Raw genomic sequence first — 19993 nt, 5'->3', positions numbered from 1 at the left:
TGACTCCAGACGAGCAAGCATAGGACAATCGTCCATCCGTTTCCAGCCACGGGCACAATATGAAGGCTCTGCCTCATCAACCATGTTCCAGACTAAGAACTCAAAGGACTCAAAGGAGTGCGTTAGCTGTCCGGGCCACGCACGCGTCGTCGATGCGCGGCAACCATTCGTGCGAGGCGACGCACTTTTACCCTGCGCTCGGTGCCAGACCTGCTGTTGGGAGCACCATTCGCCGTGACATCGAGCTGGTGACGCAGGTAAACGAGGGCGCTGCAAAACGTGGAGTTGCATGGGGCGACGGGTGGGGCCGAGGGGGCTCGGCCCGATCTCTGCACGCCCCCAGTGCCACCAGCGGTGCATTCGTTTGCGGCCTTCCTGCCACATGCCTCCCACCTGCACCTTTGCACTAGCACGAGCGCTTTTCAGACCTGAGTAAGAAACAAATCCCCAGCCAGTCTCAAGCGCGGTATGCAAGCCGTGCTGGCCGTGAGTCGGGAGACGCCAGGCCGCCGGGCCTCACGCCCCACGCCCCACGCCGCACGCCTATCCAATCGACGCATCCAACGCCTCCATGCCTGCCTCGATGCCACGTGGCCTGAGCACCAGGCCACTGGGCCACGCAGCGCAGGCCCCAGGGACTGACGCGGTTGGAAGCACCACACAAACAACTCCCACGCCGGTGTCCACCCGGATGGGCTTGCCACCACAGCCATTTCCGCGAGGAGCGCTGAACAATGTCGCACCAAGCCGCACATCCGACAGGCCGCCTCCGCATTCTCCCGCGTCGGGTTTATCGAGGCCTGGTGTCCCCGCTGGCCTCAAGCCACCCGCAACCCATGCTAGCCCGCCATGGCCCTGGGACCCCCGGCCCCCGAACCCCCACGAACACGCCCCACGCCCCCACACACTCCCGCACACCCACACCTACACGCCCCGCGCCTGCACGCAATCCAAGCACCACGCGTCCACACGCCCACACACCCGCACGCCCCCGCAGGTCAGCCTGGACCGTTGGCCCCGCTTCGCGCAACAGGCACTTGCCTGGCGCGGCCCCGCCTCCGTCGCAGTGTACATACCCTGCCCGCCCGACCACCCCCTCGCCCCGCACTACCTCGCCTACCTGCAGCCCCTGGCGCGGCAGCTAGATGCTGCGCTGACCGAGGCCGTGATAGGGGCAGACTCGGCAGCAGCAGCGGTACCAGCGGCACCAGCAGCACCAGCACCCGCCGGTCCGGGCAACGCCCTCGCAACTGTGAGCCCGCCCGCACCGCCGCCGCCCCTGCTCACTGTCAGCATCCTGCATGCACACCACGTGGCCGTGGAGGGCGCGGGCGTGCTTGGCGCGAGGCTGGGCGTGTCGCTAGAGGCATCCAGCAATAGCACCCCTAGCACCAGCACCAGCACCAGCACCAGCACCAGCACCAGTGGCGGTAGCGGCGGCAGCACCACCAGCCCTGACGTGTATGAGCAGCTGTACCCCATCAATGCGCTGCGCAATGCGGCTCTGGCGCACGCGCGCAGCAGCCACGTGTTCCTGGTGGACGGCGACTTCATGCCCAGTGCCGGACTCAGGACACACCTGCTGCTGGGCGCGGCGCCGGGCAGCGGCAGAGCCAGCGGCGGCGGCGCCGGCAGCGGAGGAGGAGGCGGAGGCGGAGGCGTGGGGCGCAGCAGCCCGCCCAGCCCTCTGGATGCCTCGGATGCAGCTGTCCATCCGGTCATGTGGGTGGTACCGGCCTTTGAGCTGGCGGCACCGGCAGCAACAGCAACAGCAACAGCTGCTGGTGGGGAAGGCGGTGGCAGTGTGTCGGCGGCGGTGGCAGAGGTGCCGGATGAGCAGGCGGTGGACGTGCCGCGTACGCTGGACCAACTGCTGTCGTACTACAGGGGGGAGCCGCAACTGGGCGGCAGTACGGTGGTGGGCGGGGCGCCGGGGCGGCCGGTGCTGCGGCCCTTCCATTGTGGCCGCTACCCGCAGCCCCGGCCCTCCGTGGACTATGCCGGCTGGCTCGAGGAGGCAGCAGCGGCGCAGCAGGAGCAACAAGGGCAGCAGCAGCAACAGGAGCAGCAGCAGCAGCAACAAGGAAAGGATCAGCAGCCGACACAGGCACAGGCTGTGGCAGAGGAAGATGGCTGGGTGCTTTGGCGGGAGGTGCCGTACCATGAGTACTTTGAGCCGTACGGCATTGTACGGAGGGATCAGGTAAGCGCTGCAGGCGGGCAGAGGAGGGGAGAGGAAGGGAGGGGAGGGGGCATGGGGGCGCTGTGGTGCAGCGCAGTGCAAACAAGCCCAAGACAGCTCCGTTGTATATGTTGCGGCTTCCATCCTCTGTGTGTACAAGATTGTTATCTACCCGCACCGCATGCTTCATGCTTCATGCCTCCTGTGTCAAGCGTCATCGGTCATGCATCCTGTCACCGTGTGCATGCGACAGGTGCCCTGGTACGATGAGCGCTTCCGCGGCTACGGCCTCAACAAGGTGCAACACGCCTACCACATGGCCGCAGCAGGCTTCCAGTTCCGGGTGCGTGCCCGCCGGTGGTGGCGTGGGCGGCACCACCACTGCAGCACACGCCGCGCACGTACTGCTGTACACGCACAGGCCATCAGGACCGGGCCGCGTGCTGGGTGTCTGCCTGTGCCCTGCTGCCGCAGCTCATGCAGCACCTACCGCGCTGACGGCGCACCCATGCGCTCGCGTGTTAGCTGCATGCCTCGCCGCTTGCTAACGTGCACACGCAGCTTCCTGTGCGTTGCCTTTCCTGGTGCTCTCTGACACCAAGCTTTCCCTCGCACGCCCCGCTCTGTTCGCAGTTGCTGCGGCGGCACTTCTGTGTGACGGTGCCGCACAAGCGGTCCGCCTCCTACCGCGCTGCTTTCGGCACGGCAGCAGACCCACAGCAGCGGCTGCGCGTGGAGCAATTGTACGGCAGGTTCAGAACCGAGATGCGACAGATGTACGGATACGAGTACGGCAGCGCTCATAGCAGCTAGCTGGGTTCGGGGGTTGTCTGGCGTTGTTTGGCGGCAGCGGGAGGCTTGCGGCAGCAGTTAAGGTCGACGGGAGCGGAGGCGGAGGCGTGACGCAGGCGGCGTGGAGGAACACCCTTACATGTGGCGGTTGGGGCTGAGCTGCCCATTGCATGTGAGGGCCCCGGTTGAAGCTGAAAAGGCCGCGGACACATAGTAGCAAGGGAAGGCGCAGCGGGCAAGGAGTATACACAGCTTACACAGGTCCTGTAATGTACAACACCGCAACGGCAACGTGCGGTTGTCCCGCTCGTTCGCAACCAAGCCATAACGCACGAACCTCCGGCCGTTCGACTTTATATGGCGCAGGTGCGCTGCCTCACTTCCTCGGCAAGTGTCTTGCGCGACACACCTCCACACACGACAGTGGGGCTTCAAACCCGTGTCACCCGCTTGCCCCGCACAGCAGCCCCGTAGGCAGGGGAAGGCGGGTTTACGTTCCCGAGCCCAGCGAAAACGGGAGCGGACGCATGGCGTTGCATGTGCTGCCGGCGCGGCCGCCACGGCAAGGGTGCTACGCACGTAGCAAGCCCCTTGGCCCCTCCGACCCTGGTGGCTCTGTGGCTGTGATCAGTCGGGCGCAAGGTTCCACAGCGTCGGCGGGGCCTGTACCGCGGCCAGGGAGGGAGGGCGCCCCGCCACATTGCCCGCGTGACTACTGCAGTGTCAAGCCGCTTGCGGCAGGCCGCCGCCACCGACTGGTCCCAGCAGCCTACGGCCTGGGGGTGCCGGTGCACTGGCCGGCCCGTCAGCTGGGCGACTGGGCGACTGGACAGCAGCCCGCGACTGGGCGACTGGGCGACTGGGCGACTTGGCAGCCCGCGAGTGGGACGAGGCGTGGCCGGAACGAGTGGTGCCGCCGCTGTGCAGCAGTGCGCCATGCCCACATCCACACCCCGTGGTCTATGCCCGAAATGCCGCCCTGTCAAGACGTGTTGATGTTCCTGAGTGGAGCACACACAGGCCCACCACCGCAGCCGCCTCATCCCTCGCAGGCGTCGTCAGTCAGCTGGGCCTCGGCCCGGCCGCCGCCGCCACGCGCCTCCTCCAACCAACCGTCCGGCAGCCCCATGGGCTTCCGCACCAACGGCCCGCCGCCCTTGAGCCGCGGGAAGCGCACGGCGGCGGCAGGGAAGGGCTCCGCGGCGTCGTACAGCTGCCCGGATCCGCCGTACACCGCCGCCCGCCATTGCTCTAGGGTTTCTGCGGCGAACAGGCACGACTGCAGCGACCCCGTGGAGTTGAAGCCGAGCAGGTAGAGCTTGATGAACTTGCGGAAGCGCAGGAGCGTGTCCCTGTGGAGCAACAGGCGCGGACGGTGGTGATGGAACCGAGGGACGCAGGTTGCGTAGCAGGCCGTGCATAGCGTGCGTGTGTGTACATGTGTATATGAGTGCGTGCGGTCATCGGATGCCATCATGCTGGCATCATGGCCTGATGCGCCAGCCCTGCACCCCACAATCGGTAGTACGATAATGCACGCCCCCTGGCCTGCTTTGGGCCCGCCCTCACCGCTCGCTGTCGTGGTAGCCGCGGTACCAGTCCACCTCCATCTCGGCGTGGCGCAGCGCCGCCGCCACCACCTCACCCAGCCGCGGCGGCGGCGGCGGCGGCGCGCCGGTGAGCGCCGCCGCCACCTCATCAAACACCCAGGGCCGACCCACCGCCGCGCGCCCCACCATGACGCCTGCAGGCACACAGGCACCGAGTCAGACAGGCAAGCCCTCATCTAATTCCATTCATTACAGGGACACAAATCCCATCGCGTCCGCGTGCCTGTCTTGTGCTGTTGTGTGCGCCACCGAGCCCGGGCGGCGACATTTATCGCCGGCGCCGCTCGCCCTGCTGCTCCACGACGCCTCGGCCCACATCCCATAAGTATTATCGCTTGCAACTAACGCCTCTGCCTGCACTCCCCTCGTTTTCGTTGGTTTTGGTTTAGTTTGGGCTGGTATTTACAACCCATCATCCTGGCCGTGTCCAAATCCCTCCCAGTGCTTACGCACACAACCCATCCGACACATCCCAAGCTTACCACGCCCTCTCCCTCCACACGCCCCGCTCTTGGCCCCGCTGCCCCTGAGGCACACGCACCTGCGCAGCCGGTCTCCCGCAGCAGTCGCAGCGCGTCGGCGCCCTCAAACACGTCGCCGTTGCCCACCACCGGTATCCGTACGGCCTCCACCAGCGCCCGCACCGCCGCCCAGTCCACGGGTGAGGCATACAGCTGGTCGGCGGTGCGGGCGTGCAGCACCAGTGCGGCGGCGCCCTCCGCCTCGGCGATACGACCAGCCTGCGGTGTGGCGGTGTGTACGGAAGTGGAGGCGCGGAGAGTTGAAGACGTGCACTGCATGACCATGCTGCGTAGATTCACAGATGGCGCGGTGCTTGCACAGGTATGGACTGTACACGCGTATGCTTTGGGCTGCTGCGTGTGCTGTTTCGCCTACGGCGCGGTGCCTGCGAGGCGGTGCGCTGCCAGCCGTACCTGCAAGTGGGTGGGCAGCTCGGGAGTGAGTCCCACTCGGAACTTGACGGTCACCGGCGCCTCCCCGCCGGCGCCCGCCACCGCCGCCGCCACCAGCCTGCCACAGGCCGAGAGGGACAAGGTGACGTCAGCGGGGCCCGGGGCATACCAACCATGAAAGACTTCAGCCGAGCACGCATATCGCAGCAGTGGTTGAAAGGACCAGGGAAGACAGCATTGTGTGCACGCGTGCGTGCATGGATGTGTGGTAGAGAGCACAGGAAGGTAGCACGCGTATGTGCGAATGTGTATGAAGAAGCGACGCAGCGGCTCACTTTGCAAACAGGCGCGGCCGCAGCGGCAGCGCTGAGCCGCCGCCACGCGCCGTGATCTTCCGCACGGGGCAGCCGAAGTTGAGGTCCACGTGCTGCACCCCGTGCTCACACACCAGCAGCCGCACGGCCTGGGGTGGCGCGTGGGGTGGTGGGGGTTGTAGATACCAGCCCAAACTAAACCAAACCCAATGCAATACAGCGAGGAGGAGAGCGTGGAGGGGGGCAGCGGGCGCGCCACAGCCACATTCGGAGATCACATAGCACGTGGCATGGGGGGGGGCCCTGCCGCAGTGCCCCACGACAAGTCCAACAGCGGCTGTCCATTCCACGCACGCACGCACGCACGCACGCACGCACGCACGCACACGCACGCACGCACACACACACACACACACACACACACACACACACACACACACACACACACACACACACACACACACACACACACACACACACACACACACACACACACACACACACACACACACGCACACACCATCAACACACAATCTCCACCACCCCGCACCTGCTCCAGCTGTTCGGGCTTGACGCCGTACAGCTGCACCGACCGCACCCGCTCATCGTCAGCGAACGACGCCAGCTTGCGAGTGCGCCGGTTCTTCACCAGCAGTGTGCTTGCGATAACCATCTCGCTTGTCGCCATGGCGGCGCCGTGCGAAGTGGCCAGGCGGCGGTAGGGCGCGGAGGATATGCCGGCCATGGGAGCGCTAAGCAGCGGCGGCCAGAGGCTCAGGTGGGGCCCGAGCTGCAGGGGCTTGACTGCCAGCGGCGGGCAGGGGGCCGGCGTGGAGGTGGCCGCGGGCGCCGGGGACGCCGTGGGCGCCGCGACGAGCGCCATGCCTTAAAGCAACTTTTTAGCTAGGGCTGGTTGACAGTGCAGGAGTCGTTTGCACAGAGCGCGAAGGGTTGCCCTGCAACGATTCTGGTGGGCAGCGCCACACACCCGGCGCTCAAGAGTGTTGGGGCTATTGAATTGTTGTCAGTGATGCAGTGTTATGGGTATGCATGGTTAGCGCTGTAATGCGATGAAGGCATTCACGACTCACATGCAAGCCGACGCTTTGCATTCCTTCAACGAAATTCTCAAAGTAAACAACCTGGTGATACAATACGTGACAAAACAATAACCTAGCAAGCTCCTTGTTCTAACCCCTGCTTCCTAGCCATAATCGAACTTCAGCCGCACGCAAGCAGCCCCTCCTTGACATGAATTTTGCCGCACTTCAAGGGAGACGCTGCTCTGGCGCTGCTCGTCATGCCCATTTGAGGCGGGGGGCACTTCCCGCGCTAGTCCGGGTACGCTCTCCGCTTGCGTGGAACGCCGTAGCTCCGTCGCTCACCCCTTTCCCAGTCACGCCCCAATACGTTACTCACCTACACGATCAAATGCCATTCAACGACATCTACATGTACACAAATGCCTGTACGGCAGGTTCATGCTGTTCCGGAGCAGCACCAGGACGCCTCTGCGCCGGGGCCCAGCCACCTGTCCCACCACGTCGCGCCGGCGGCGCCGCTGCCGCTCGAGCCCGAGTCGGCGCCGCTCCGCATAAGCCGCCGCATAGCCGCCGCCCGCGCCGTAGAGAGCCACCGTCACCAAGCTGGCAGTGGCAGCAGCAGTAGCAGTGACAGCGCTGGCAGTAGCAGCAGCAGTGAGGCGCCGCTGTTTGTGGACCCCTATGCGGAGCTGCTGGCGGCGGGACGGGTGAGGACCTGGGGACAGCGGGCGCGGATGCACGGGGGTAGTGACGCACACTCAAAGACGCCTGAAGGAAATTCCTGTCTGGTACTGCGTTGGCGAAACCTATGTCGCTAAGTTTGCTTTGTGCGGGCCGCCAAGTGGGGGAGTCCGGGGCCGCCAAGGCCTCCATTGCAGCCGCCCCCTCACGGCCCCCGCACGGCCCCCGCTCTCCGCCGCAGCACCCGCAGCAACCCTCGGCACCCCTTCTACAGGCCCCCCCCTCCCCACGGCCCCTTCCTGCAGCCCTCCTCACGGCCCCCATCCCCTCTCTGCCGCGGCCGCACGCAGGCCCCCGCCGGCTCCTCCCTCGCGCAGGTGGCTGCGGACCTCATCGCCACCGCCTACACGGATGAGCTGCTGCTGCGGGCGGTGGGGCTCACCGCAGTCAACGGCATCAGCGACGGAGACTACCGCCAGGTCGGGGCGTGTGTGTGTGTGTGTGTGTGTGTGTGTGTGTGTGTGTGTGTGTGTGTGCGTGTGTGTGTTTTGCGGGGGGATGGCAGGATAGGGCCGGGACTTGCAGCCGCTGCAGCGTTGAAGGGTGAGAGATTGAAAGAAATACGCGAATGTGTTACTGGCGTGTATGTGCCGGGGTCGGTGTTGTTGCGTGCCCTCGTGCGTGTCACAGTCCCTCTACATGCATATTTGCACACGCTTAAATAACTCTGGCGCCGTCTGGGCGGGCTCTGTTTTTTATACCACACACACACACATACGGTACACACATTACACATACACTGCCACGCCACATTCGCGTGCATGTTTTCGACCCTTCCCCGGGTGCTGTCTGACACCCGCCCCCTCCCTCCCCACACACACAGGTAGTGCTGCTAGGCGACGCGCTCGACTCGCGGCCCTACCGCCTGCCCTGGCCGCCCGGCACCGCCCTGTACCTGGTGGCCCCGCGGGAGGCCCACGCCGCGGCCGAGGCGGCACTGGCGTCAGAGGCCGCCGCCGCCATCGCCGCCGCCGTGGCGGCGGCAACCACCGTCTCGCCCCCCACCTCCACCTCCTCCTCCGCCTCCTCCTCCGCCTCCACCGGGCCTGCAACCACAACGACATCAGCAGCCGCTTACGTCGACGCGGACGCGGACGCTGCCGCATCAGCGCCAGCAGCATCCGGGGCCAAGGCCAAGGCGGGCGTGCGGGCGGCTAAGCGGCCTGCGGGGCCGCGGCCGCCGCCGGGCTGCCTGCTGCGGCGTGTGTGTGTGGACCTGCGGCCGGTGGCGGGCGGCGGCGCGCCGGACCTGTTGGGGCCGCTGACGGCTGCGGGGTTCCGCGGGGACCGGCTGAGCGTGTGGGGGCTGCAGGGCATTGCTGGCCTGGAGCTTGACCAACAGGTGAGGGAGGGAATGAGACACGGGAGTGGAGTTGGAATGGGCATGGTGGGGCACAAGTGAGCAGGGGCAGGGGTGGGAAGGAGGGCTGAGAGGAGCTGAGGGTGCTTGTGTGCTGTAATTTGCTGTGCGCTGCTGTACGCTACCGTAGCTACGGCGGGACCAGAGGCGCCCTGTTGGGGCCCGGTGCCGACACACGTGGCTGACGTGCCGCGTCAGCAGGTGCTTCCCTCACCTCGCACCCCACCACCACCCCACATCCCTCACCACCCTCGCGCAACCCCTTTCATCAACCCCCCCCATCACTTCTCTGTACCAATCCTTGCAACCCCCCATCACCAGGACGTGGCAGCGCTGCTGGCGGAGGCCGCCAACGCCGCCGCCTACCACTCGCTGCTGCTGGGCGAGCTGCCTGGGGAGCTGGGGGCGGCGCAGGCGGCCAACGCCATCGCGGAGGCCGGCCTGCTGGGGGCGCCGCTGGGTGAGGGGCCTGGGGGAGGCAGGGAGGGAGGCAGACAGGGAGGGAGGGAGGGAGGGAGCCATGGAGACGGAGAGAGGGGTCGTGGGCTGTGAAGGGGCGAGGCGTGATACCGGGCGTGACTTAGTTAGTGAGGCTGGCTCGCCCGTGTGTCTATGTGTGTGTCTGTGCTCCTGCCGCACGCAGCGGTGGGCACCGAGGACACGAGCTATGGGCGCTGGCAGGCGGAGTGGGGCCCGCCCGAGGACCCGGAGCAGCCGCAGCGCTGGTTGTTCGCATCACAGCAGGTGCGGCTTACCACATGGATGCGCGCATGTCAAGGAATGCGAAACGGTGTCGATGTGGATGCGCAGAGGGAGTCTCGGCAGTGACGGCATCGTAGAGAGTGACATTCTACCGTGGCGGTTGGAGTCCTACAATGCTATATAAAGCAAACGCAAATACGCACGCACATTTCGTTCCTTGACACACGCACGCACGGCGCTCATTCACGGACGCACATACGCTCCGTCTCCCTCTGTGTGCAGGTGCGACTGAGCATTGCGCAGATGGATACCTACGATGACCACGGCGCAGCGGCGGCGGAGCTGGACGAGGATTTCTTTGACAACTTCAGTTGAGAGTGAGAGTTCTAGTTTGGCGTTGCAACGGGTCGGGAGGGATACGGCGGGTGGAAACTAGTTGGGAAGAGAAGTAATGCTGCGGGGAGGGTACGGGAGTTGGCGGCAGCAGGGAGGGTGGACGAGCGGTGGTGTCGACGAGTGTTCGGAGCGGAACGTGCGTGTGCGGTGTGGTGCGCAAATGTGCGGGCAGCGGGCCGGAGTTCGTACGGATGACGAGAGAGCAGAAGCGCGAGTCGCGGGAGTGATAGGCCGGGAGCGAAGGTGGCAGGGTGTCACCACAATGGCGTGGGAGTCCGGATGCTCAAGTGTTGGTGGGCCGGACGAGCCTGATGAAACTTCCTAAGCACGTGACGGCAGACTGCTTCAAGGCTATCGTACGAGCCGTTCTGGCTCGAATGAGCACACAAACAACCGGTAAACGTGGAGATTTCCGTATGGGGGGCGGAGCGCGTGAAGTTCCTGCGGTGCGCAAGGGGCGGACTCACGGGCGGACTGCACCAGTGCCAGCCCGCGCCCGGTGCACACGACACGTCGCCGCGAATCCCCATGCACGAACTGGCCTGGTACCTCTGCCCCAGACAGTCCCCTTCTATTCCCAGCCTTGTCGGGCGCGACTATCGTGCCACAGCAGACAAAATGCGTTTATTCGCTAAAGTAGGAGAAGCGTCCAAGTACTTGGCGCTCGTGGGGATATGCGTCCTCGCGTTTAGCATTCGTCTATTTTCAGTCGTAAAATATGAGAGTGTTATCCATGAGTTCGACCCCTACTTCAACTATCGGGTCACCCAGTTCCTCACGAAAGAGGGCTTCTACGAGATGTGGAACTGGTTCGACGATCGGACATGGTACCCGCTTGGTCGTGTGATTGGAGGCACAGTCTACCCGGTGCGTCGGAAGCGGGCTAGGCGGGCTGGATCACTGCCATCGGCACCGGACAAAACGACGACGGAGACTGGCGCGATGCTCACTTGAGATGTCGGCATACACTTATCGGGTGAAAACAAATTGCATGGAAAGGGGGTTTCTATCGTGGGCTAGGCCGGTCGGTCGAGCACGGGCAGGCTTTGCGGGGTGTGCAGGCGCCCGTGCCGCAGCAAGCCCGGGACAGGGACCAGGCAGCTAAGCAGTCCCAGTCGTCTGGCATCCCCGCGCCCCATGCGGACGTCCCCGAATGGGCACTGAAAGCATGCAGGATGTGGGGTTAAGGCTGCGTGGCTGTGTTGATGTGAAGAAGCCGCTGCGAATATGAACAGCCGACGGCGCCTCATCGCGACCCTCCACCTACCTGTATTTGTATGCAAAGCCGCATCTCCTTTACCCGCCCTCTCTTCACCACCTATCCACTTCTTCTCAGGGCCTCATCTTCACTGCGGGTTCCATGTACCGCATTCTGCACTTCTTCAACATCCCCATACACGTCCAGGAGGTGCGTGGTGGGGGCGTGTGTGTGTATCTGTGTGACTGCGGGGTTTGTGTCTCGAGCGCGTGTGTATGTATTGTACCGTATCTGTGTATCAGCAGCCAGGGGCACTTGGTAGGAGCCGATACTTACCCGCAAGTTGGTGATGGGAAGCAATGCAAGCAGGGATGGCTGGCGGTAAACAGGTAAACGCTCAGCGCTGGGCCAGTGCCCCCGCTCACCCGGCCTGCCCACCCAGCCTCCCGCACCTGTGTGCATATATACACACACGCACACACCTACACGCACATACTCCCTCTCTCTCACTCCCTCGCGCGCGCTTCCTCATCGCCTGCAGGTGTGTGTGTTCACGGCGCCGCTGTTCTCGGCCTTCTGCGCCCTGGCCTGCTACGGCCTGGTGTCGCAGGTGCGTGCCAGCTGGGGCGGGGGGGGGGGCAGGGGGGGGGGTTGTACATACCAGCCCAAACTAAACCAAACCCAATGGGGGAAAGGAGCGAGGGGGGGCGGGGCGGTGGGTAGCGGGGGCAGGGGGGGCAGGCGGGGTGAGGGCGTTTCGTGAGTTTGGGAAGGGTGGGCAGCGAGGGGGCGTGCAGTCCGGTTAGCGGTATGCGCGATGCAGCCGCCGTGAGCGGGTTCTGTAACATACACCTGGGGGCACAGGCACTTGGGGAGGCCACTCATGCCTACTCCCCGCACGCCCCTCCTCGTCCTCCTCCTCCTCCTCACCCTCCCGCCCCACTGCCTCCCCCACCCCCTCAGGCGCGCGGCCCCGGCGCCGGCCTGCTGGCGGCGCTGTTTGTGGGCATGGTGCCCTCCTACATCAGCCGCTCCGTGGCCGGCAGCTACGACAACGAGGGCGTGGCCATCTTCGCGCTGGTCAACGTGTTCTACTGGTTCGTCAAGGTGTGGGCATGTGTGTGGGGCGTGTTTGTGTGTGTTGTGGGCGTGTATGTGTGTGGGCGTGCGTGTGGGGGTGGGTGTTGGGGGGTGTGTGTGTGGGGGGGGGGGCGTCTGTGTTAGTGTGTAGGTGCGCCGAATGCAGCCCCCGCTAACGGCTCAACTCTTGGGACCGGAACTGCCCTTGCACTAGTGAAAGCAGCCCCGTTCCACCACCTCCCCCGCCTCACTCCTCCAACCCACCTCCCACCCCGCCCTCCCACCTCGCGCCTCCTCGCTCCCACCCCAAACCTCCCAGACTGTCAACACAGGCAGCGTGAAGGACTCGGTGCTGTGTGTGCTGGCGTACGGCTACATGGTCCTGTCCTGGGGCGGCTACAGCTTCATCATCAACCTGCTGCCGCTCTACTGCCTGGCCTGCGTCTTCTTCGGACGGATGACGGGTGAGGAGGCGGCGGAAGGGCTGGGAACTGGGGGCTGGCGGCGGGGCGGGGCTTCAGCAATCCAAGACAGGATTGTGAGACGCTGACAAGGGGATGATGACGAGGAGGGATAGTTGAGTCCCATGGTGGGGCGGGGGGTTGGGGCAGGAGTGGGGAGGTCGTGGCGCGGGGCGCAATCCCCGAAATGTCGCCGCGCCCCCCTCAGGGAAGCCGCCAGCGCCCCCCCCACCGCCGCCGCCGCCGCCGCCATCCGCAACCGCCGCCACCCACTGCTCCCACTGCGGAACCCCAAACCACCTACGATCAGCCACACCGCCTCTCGTCACAGCTCACTGCCCGACGATTCCTTGACCTATTTCATCGGGCTCGGCCACATGTCACACCCCCTCCCACAGGCCGCCTCTACGTAGCGTTCGCGCCGCTAGTGGCCATCGGCACCGCCATGTCCGCCTCCATCCCCGTGGTGGGCTTCAACGCGGTGCTCATGAGCGAGCACTTCGGGGCCTTCTTCGCCTTCGTGGTGCTGCACGTGGCGCTGCTGGTGGGGACAGGGGGGAGAGGGGCGAGGGGAGGGATGGGGAGGGCGGGGAGGGGAAGGGGGGTTGTAGATACCAGCCCAAACTAAACCAAACCCAATGCAATAGAGCGAGGTGGAGAGCGTGGCCGATGCTGGAGGAGGGGAGGAGGGGAGGGCGAATAGGATGGGGAGGCACGCAGGCGGCAGGGGAGACACAGAGGGGGCCGAGGAGGCACATAAGGCAGGTTGGAACGTTGCGAGGACGCGGCAGCTGAAGACAGCCAGTGCCGACGACAGGGCGGAGGAGGATGGGCCACATTTGGAGAGCCTTACGTGCCTGCTTCCCGTGATGATTTGTCGTTTCGCCACAAGCCCCGCTGCTCGCAAACCCCCGTCACCTCCCCGCTCCCATCAGGTGGGCTACGTGCGGCGCATGCTGAGCCGCAAGCACTTCTACGTGCTCACCACCCTGGTGCTGGGCGGCGCGGTGGCGGCGGGCGCCGTGGTGGCCAGCGCCGTGGCGGCCTACGTGGGCAAGAGCCCCACACTGGGCTGGACGGGTGCGTGCGGCTGGCGAGGGATGTGTGTGTTGGCAGTGGGTGGGTGGTGTGGGTGGGGTGGTGTGGGCAGGTGGGATAGAATGCGGCTCGTGACATGGACGAGAGATGGCGCGGTGGTGTCTGGTCGCGAGCAGGTGGGATGCCGCCCAGATGGCAGGCGTGCTCAATCTGTTCCTGCTCGGTTCCTTGCTCTGGCTGTCTGTGGCTGGTGTGAGCGGACCTCGCAGCCCCCAACCTCACCACCCCCCCTTCGTCCCACCTCTCCTCCCACCTCTCCTCCCACCCCCTCCTCCCCCCTCCCCCTGCCCCCAGGCCGCTCCATGACGCTGCTGGACCCCACCTACGCCTCCCGCTTCGTGCCCATCATCGCCTCCGTGTCCGAGCACCAGCCGCCGCAGTGGAGCTCCTACATCATGGACCTGCACATACTGGTGGCGCTGGCGCCTGCGGGTGGGCAGGGGGGGAGGGAGGGAGGAGGGGAGGCAGGGAGGAATGGAAGGAAGGGGATGGAGGGGTGGCTGTGCATGGAGCCTGGGCGTCCGTGTGTGTTTGTTTGTGTGTGTGTGTGTGTGTGTGTGTGAGTGTGTTGCGAGGGGAGGGGCAAGTGTGTGCCACAGAAGCGGAAGCGCAATGCCACGTCTGCAGCTCAAGGCGTGCTGGTATCGCACAACCCGTGCCGGTGCCCGTTTCCCTCCCTGCAATCATGCATGTAATTCCCCATCCGTTCCCCTCCCGTCCTCCCGTCCCCCCCCTACGCCCTCACTTCTTACACAATCATGAATGTAACCCTCCCTCCCACCCCCTAGGCATCCTGGCCTGCTTCAGCCGCCTGACGGACGCCACTCTGTTCCTGGTCATGTACGGCCTCACCGCTGTGTACTTCAGCGGAGTCATGGTGAGCTGTGGGGGAGCGGGGGGGATTGTATGTGTGTGTGTGTGGGGGGGGGGGCGGTAGTTCACTCCAATCCCACAGTAAACCCTTGCCAACCCAGAGCCCGTAGAGCGCGGAGGAGAGGGGCATACTCTTGTTCTTGTTGGCGATGTTCAGTCTTATGCATCTGGCCGTCGGCGGCATCTTGGGTCGTCGACTCAGCAGCAAGTAACGCCGTTCGGCGTTCTCGCGTCACCCAGGCTCGCCGCGTACACGGACCCAGCCCACCCCAGGCTATTGCTCAAATCACACGCTATACCCACCTGTAACCACGGCTACCCTCCAGCGATTCCAGGCGATGGCGCAGCGGGTTGAGGAGATGGGCAGGGGCATACAAGGGTTGTCCTGGCACATGGACCATGCGGGCCGCATGGGCCGCATGGGCGCGGGTGTCGGTGCCCACCGCGCCCATGCGGTCCATCTGTTTGGGGGGGGGGCAGTGGCTTCACTTCACCACTCCCAGGACTGAAGTGGGCGAAGGGGAACGGGCTGTGGGTCTTTGGAGGGTGCCGGGCAGGGCCAGTGAGGCCTGTGACGGGTGCTGGGGGCCTGTTGCCGGAGCTGGTGCTGGCTGGCGCCCACACGGCCGTGCAGATGCAGCCTTGCAGGCCGTAGCTGCTGGCCCCCCAAGTCCCCAGTAACCTACCACCGCCCCACCGCCTCATCCCATCACCACCTCTCGCCCGGGGCTTATAATGTAGCCCAGTGCATACTCTGATCTGGTCCTCATAAGCCCCCATGCCACCGCCACCCACCGCCCTCCCGCCCTGGTCAGATCCGTCTCATGCTGGTGCTGGCCCCCGCGGTGTGCTGCCTGGCGGCTGTGGCGCTGTCCGACCTGCTCTACGTCATCTGCGGCTCGCTGCGGTGAGAGGGGCGCGAGGGAGCGGATGGGGCGGTGGGTGGTGGTGGAAGGGGTGGCGGGTGGAGGCAGAAGGGAACGGTGGACGGGGAAGGCCAGGGGTACGTCGTTGTGATGGGCTGATGCGGCTGGTGGTACCTTGCGCACCTGCGTGTCCCTGCTGCCTCCTGAACCATTGGCCCATAGGCGCTCTACTTCTCATCAGCCTCTGCAGTCCTCAGTGCATCCTGGACCGCCTTCCCAACCATCTTTGCAAATTCCATCCCTTCCCCCTCACGGACATCGGTAACCACGCGTCTACGCTGCACCTGTACCTGCCTACGACTTCACTTCTTAATTAATCATGAATGTAACCCCCCTACCCCGCAGCTGCCGCCCGCTGTTCAGCCTGTTCCCCTCCTCCGAAGACACCGCCGCCGCCGAGGGCGACGCCGGCGACGACGCGAGCGCGGGCGGCAGTGGCTCCAAGGAGGGCGCCGCGGGGGCGGCCGGAGAGGAGGCCACTCCCAAGAAGAAGTGAGCGCCACGACCGCGCGAGCTGGAGAGCTAGACCAGGATACACGGCTGCCTTCCCCTGTGCTCACACAACGCACCTCACCGCTCACAGCTCGACACCTCACGACCAACATACCTCTGTCAACCCGCCTTCAACCCGCTCTCATTCTCAGCCCCTCCTAATCGCCCGCACAGGTCCAAGTCACGCAAGTCAGGCTCCTCCTCCTCCTCCGCCGCCGCCAAGGTGTATGCGCTGCCGGCGGTGGTGAGCTATGGCCTGCTGGGCATGGTGCTGGTGCTGCTGGGGCTGTACGTGGTGCACTGCATCCACGCCTCAGCCGACATGTACTCCTCGCCCTCCATCGTGCTGCAGTCGCCGCGCCAGTGAGTGCCGTGCCGGGTGGGGAGGGAGCGCCTGTTTTTTGGAAGGGGGGGGATGACGTGTGTTTTGCAGCAGCATGAGCACGGCAGCGGGGCACTCCACCGAAAACCTGTCCCCCGCCGGTGGTGCCTCTGGTGCTGACACCCGCCCCTGAGCACGCCTGGCCGCACCTACCTGATCCCCACCCGCGTCGCGCCCGCCCTTCGCCCCATTCACTCCCTGCTCCCCTGCTCCTCGCTCACTCCTCCCTCCCCCCTCCTCGTCCGCGTCTACGCTGCAACTGTACCTGCCTACGACTTCACTTCTTAATTAATCATGAATGTAACCCCCCTCCTCATCCCCTCTTACCGCATCCCACTGCCTTCCACTTCCAGGGGCGGCGGCTACTACGTGTTCGACGACTTCCGCGAGGCCTACGCCTGGCTGCGGCACAACACGCACCCCGACGCCAAGGTGGGCGGGCGGAGGCAGGGCGGGTAAAGGGAAAGCAGCCACAGCAGGGGGGGAGGGCTGTCCTGACACCACCCAGTGCAAAAAGCACTGCTGTCATAACCCAGTCACAAGAACACGCAAAAACACAAAGTGTCGTGAACTCGCTCACGTGCGCACGCAGGTGGCCAGCTGGTGGGACTACGGCTACCAGACGACCGCCATGGCCAACCGCACCGTCATTGTGGACAACAACACCTGGAACACCTCGCACATCGCCACCGTGGGGAGAGCCATGAGCAGCCCGGAGGCCAAGGTGCGGGCGTGTGTGTGCATGTGCGTGTGTGTGTGTGTGTGTGTGTGTGTGTGTGTGTGTGTGTGTGTGTGTTTGTTTCAGAGTGGGTAAAAGCAAAGAATGTGCATGTCAGCATGTGTGTTCGGTGATGGGCTGGTGAGCTGCTTGCTCGGGCGTGTCACAGAGCTGACTACGCACTGAATTTGTGGCAACCAACATCAAAGCTGTGCTCCCAACTAGGCTCGTATGCCGTGTGCACCGGTCGCAATCCTCCGCTACGCGCTGACCCACTTCCACACTGCCGCACCTGGCCTGCACACGTGCGCACAGGCATGGCAGATCTACCGCTCGCTGGATGTGGAGTACGTGTTCGTGGTGTTTGGCGGACTGGTGCGTAGCGTGGCGTGTGCGTGTGTGTGGGGGGGGTTGCAGGGATGTTTGGAAAAGCGGTACAGGATGCACTGAAGACTGCAGACGAAGCCGTTACCACATGAGCGGCCACGGGGGGGGGGGGGAGGGGGGGTTCGTGAGTCGGTGCGGGGGCGGGCCGTGCCGTGCCGCTGCGATGGGGGCTGCGGACCTAGAAGCCACCGTGGCAGATGCAGCTGCTGCACCACTGCCTGGTGGGTCGGCGGTGTGATGGAAGTGGCGCGGCCGCTGGTGCTGCGGGCTGCACGTGAACTCCGCGTCCTGATCCTTGGAGCTGGGAAGCACTGCGACCCGCCCCCCCAACTAGTCGTGGCTGCAACCCCCGTGCAGGTGGGCTACCCCTCGGACGACATCAACAAGTTCCTGTGGATGGTGCGCATCGGCGGCGGCGTGTACCCAGGCGAGTGTGGGTGGGCTGGGTGGCTGGGTGTGCGGGCGGCAGTGGGTGGGCTGGGAAGGCTGGCGGGTAACACAGGAAGCAGCGAATGGCTGCGGCGTCGACGGCGTGTCATTGGAGTGTGGGGATGCCTTGCTGCCCTGCCGGGCCATCACCCATCGCCCACTGGCTGCCATGCCGCCCTCCGCCGCTCTCTGCACCCGCACGCCGCACCCCACTCCTCCTGCATTCTGCAACCCAGCCTCTTGCGCCGGTCTTATCGCCTGCCTGCCTGCCTCCCTGCCTGCCTCAACGCCACCTCCCTCCCTCCCCCAAGATTGCCTACCGTGTGCCATTCTCTCAGCTTATCATGAATGTAACCCCTTCCCTCCCCCCCACACAGAGATCAAGGAGAAGGACTACCTGACCCCGGACGGTGACTACCGGGTGGACGCCGCCGGCGCGAAGACCATGCTCAACAGCCTCATGTACAAGCTGTCATACTACGAGTGAGGGGTGTCATGCGGCGGTGCTGGGAGGGTGTAGAGGCGCTGTGCTGCTGCAGTGCTAGAGGATTGCGTGACATCCACAAGTCATCCGCACACAGGAACAAGAAACACATACACGCATGTCTTGTAGCAAAGGGACGCACAGGCCGGCGCAGGTGCTCGGCTTGCCGCCCCTGTGCCTCCACCCCTCGACTCTGTTCCCCAACACACACACACCCTCCACACGCCCTCCGCCCCTTGCTCTGGGTTCTGGAATGAACTGCCTCTCCTCCCCTGTACCAATGTGCTTGCCTACAACTTTGCTTCTTTTTAATTAATCATGAATGTAACTTCCCTCTCCCTCTTGGGCTGGTATCTAAACTCCTTCCTTGACAGCTTCGCGGACGAGTCCCAGCTGAGCACGGGGCAGCGCGGCATCGACCGCGTGCGCGGCTACCAGATCGGCCGACTCAACGTGAAGCTCAACTACTTCGAGGAGGTGTTCACCAGCCAGCACTGGATGATGCGGATCTACCGGGTGCGGGACCAACCGCTGCGGGACCCGCACCCGCGCGCAGCCAAGAAGGGGAAAGGCAAGGCGCCGGCGCCGCGCCGCGGGTAGAGGGGGAGGAGCTGTCGGGGCCATAGGGCTGTGGGGCGAGGCAGTTGGGGGGGCGGGTGCCTGCTGCTGAGTGCTACCAGACACGTGAGAAGGGCTCGAGAGGGATGGAGAGTTGCGAAGGAGGAGGAGGCGCAAGGCTAGCTGGTTAGGCGATTAGGTGATGGCCGTGGGTTGGGCGGATGGTTGGGGAAAGGGCCTGGCAGGCCTGGCGGTGGGTGGCGGGCCCGTTGAGGGGCGCAGCTGCAGCGAGTGGGTCAGGGGCTCATGTGGACAGCGGCATTGGGCGGTGCGGAGGCATGTGTGCCCGCCGGCGGAGGGGGGTGGTACGTCTTATGCAGCGGTGCCTCTACAGTCAGATGCTATGTGCAGCAGGGAGGGCACTGCAGGGCGCAAGTGCGGGTTAGGGGTGTGCAGGCGTGTGCAGGGCATGAGGTTGCAGGGCTGGCGCATTACCGTGGTGTGTCGAAAGGCCCGGATTGGCAGTTGCCCAAGGTCAATAGGCTGTAACGGGCTAACGGCTTCAAGGCCAGCTGGCATCGTTGGTACGTCCTGTCGCAGTGGCGGTTGGTGGATGGTGCGGGGGCCGAGGTGTTAGTCGGACGCTGACAAACATGTGCCCCGCGCGCCTCAACTCCAATTCACAGTCTTAGAGCCGAATAAGGCATCAAACATTGACGTCCAAACAGTTGCTATCCGCATCGTGCAGGGCGCTCGACCTGTGCCTCAGCAGACACTCCCGGAAAACCGTCGACAAGGGCAAGTTTAGCCGGAACACGCCCTCGGTAGCTCCCAGCCGTCCCAAATTGTTAAA

The 19993-nt window shown here is 64.8% G+C and overlaps 4 protein-coding genes across 4 annotated transcripts; 3 read left to right on the top strand and 1 right to left on the bottom strand.

Moving 5' to 3' along the window:
• The first annotated feature begins 43 nt into the window (after positions 1-43).
• On the top strand, positions 44-3479 carry CHLRE_09g387356v5 (uncharacterized protein). The gene is made up of 4 exons (XM_043065430.1): positions 44-257; positions 998-2203; positions 2436-2525; positions 2816-3479. The coding sequence occupies exons 1-4, from the start codon at positions 153-155 to the stop codon at positions 2993-2995; spliced, it is 1581 nt and encodes a 526-aa protein (XP_042921072.1). The 5' UTR covers positions 44-152; the 3' UTR covers positions 2996-3479.
• A 2-nt stretch (positions 3480-3481) lies between these two features.
• On the bottom strand, positions 3482-6823 carry CHLRE_09g387319v5 (uncharacterized protein). Its single transcript, XM_001694854.2, has 6 exons — positions 6363-6823; positions 5834-5961; positions 5520-5616; positions 5126-5324; positions 4544-4718; positions 3482-4326 (listed from the first exon to the last, which is right to left on the bottom strand). The coding sequence occupies exons 1-6, from the start codon at positions 6693-6695 to the stop codon at positions 4014-4016; spliced, it is 1245 nt and encodes a 414-aa protein (XP_001694906.2). The 5' UTR covers positions 6696-6823; the 3' UTR covers positions 3482-4013.
• Positions 6824-6933: 110 nt separating this feature from the next.
• On the top strand, positions 6934-10469 carry CHLRE_09g387282v5 (uncharacterized protein). The gene is made up of 7 exons (XM_001694983.3): positions 6934-7153; positions 7290-7562; positions 7887-8015; positions 8420-8938; positions 9278-9416; positions 9600-9700; positions 9941-10469. The coding sequence occupies exons 1-7, from the start codon at positions 7064-7066 to the stop codon at positions 10031-10033; spliced, it is 1344 nt and encodes a 447-aa protein (XP_001695035.2). The 5' UTR covers positions 6934-7063; the 3' UTR covers positions 10034-10469.
• Positions 10470-10633: 164 nt separating this feature from the next.
• On the top strand, positions 10634-19948 carry CHLRE_09g387245v5 (uncharacterized protein). Its single transcript, XM_043065427.1, has 18 exons — positions 10634-10921; positions 11391-11462; positions 11794-11862; positions 12216-12359; positions 12652-12796; positions 13192-13337; positions 13729-13873; positions 14186-14323; positions 14680-14768; positions 15580-15671; positions 16036-16182; positions 16357-16545; positions 16918-16996; positions 17157-17288; positions 17598-17657; positions 18027-18096; positions 18476-18581; positions 18957-19948. The coding sequence occupies exons 1-18, from the start codon at positions 10673-10675 to the stop codon at positions 19180-19182; spliced, it is 2298 nt and encodes a 765-aa protein (XP_042921071.1). The 5' UTR covers positions 10634-10672; the 3' UTR covers positions 19183-19948.
• The last annotated feature ends 45 nt before the right edge of the window (positions 19949-19993 follow it).

This window comes from Chlamydomonas reinhardtii, chromosome 9 (assembly GCF_000002595.2).
Source record: "Chlamydomonas reinhardtii strain CC-503 cw92 mt+ chromosome 9, whole genome shotgun sequence".
Classification (NCBI taxonomy): Eukaryota; Viridiplantae; Chlorophyta; class Chlorophyceae; order Chlamydomonadales; family Chlamydomonadaceae; genus Chlamydomonas; species Chlamydomonas reinhardtii.
Note: the sequence above shows the minus strand (reverse complement) of the source record. Positions and strands in the feature narration are given on the sequence as shown.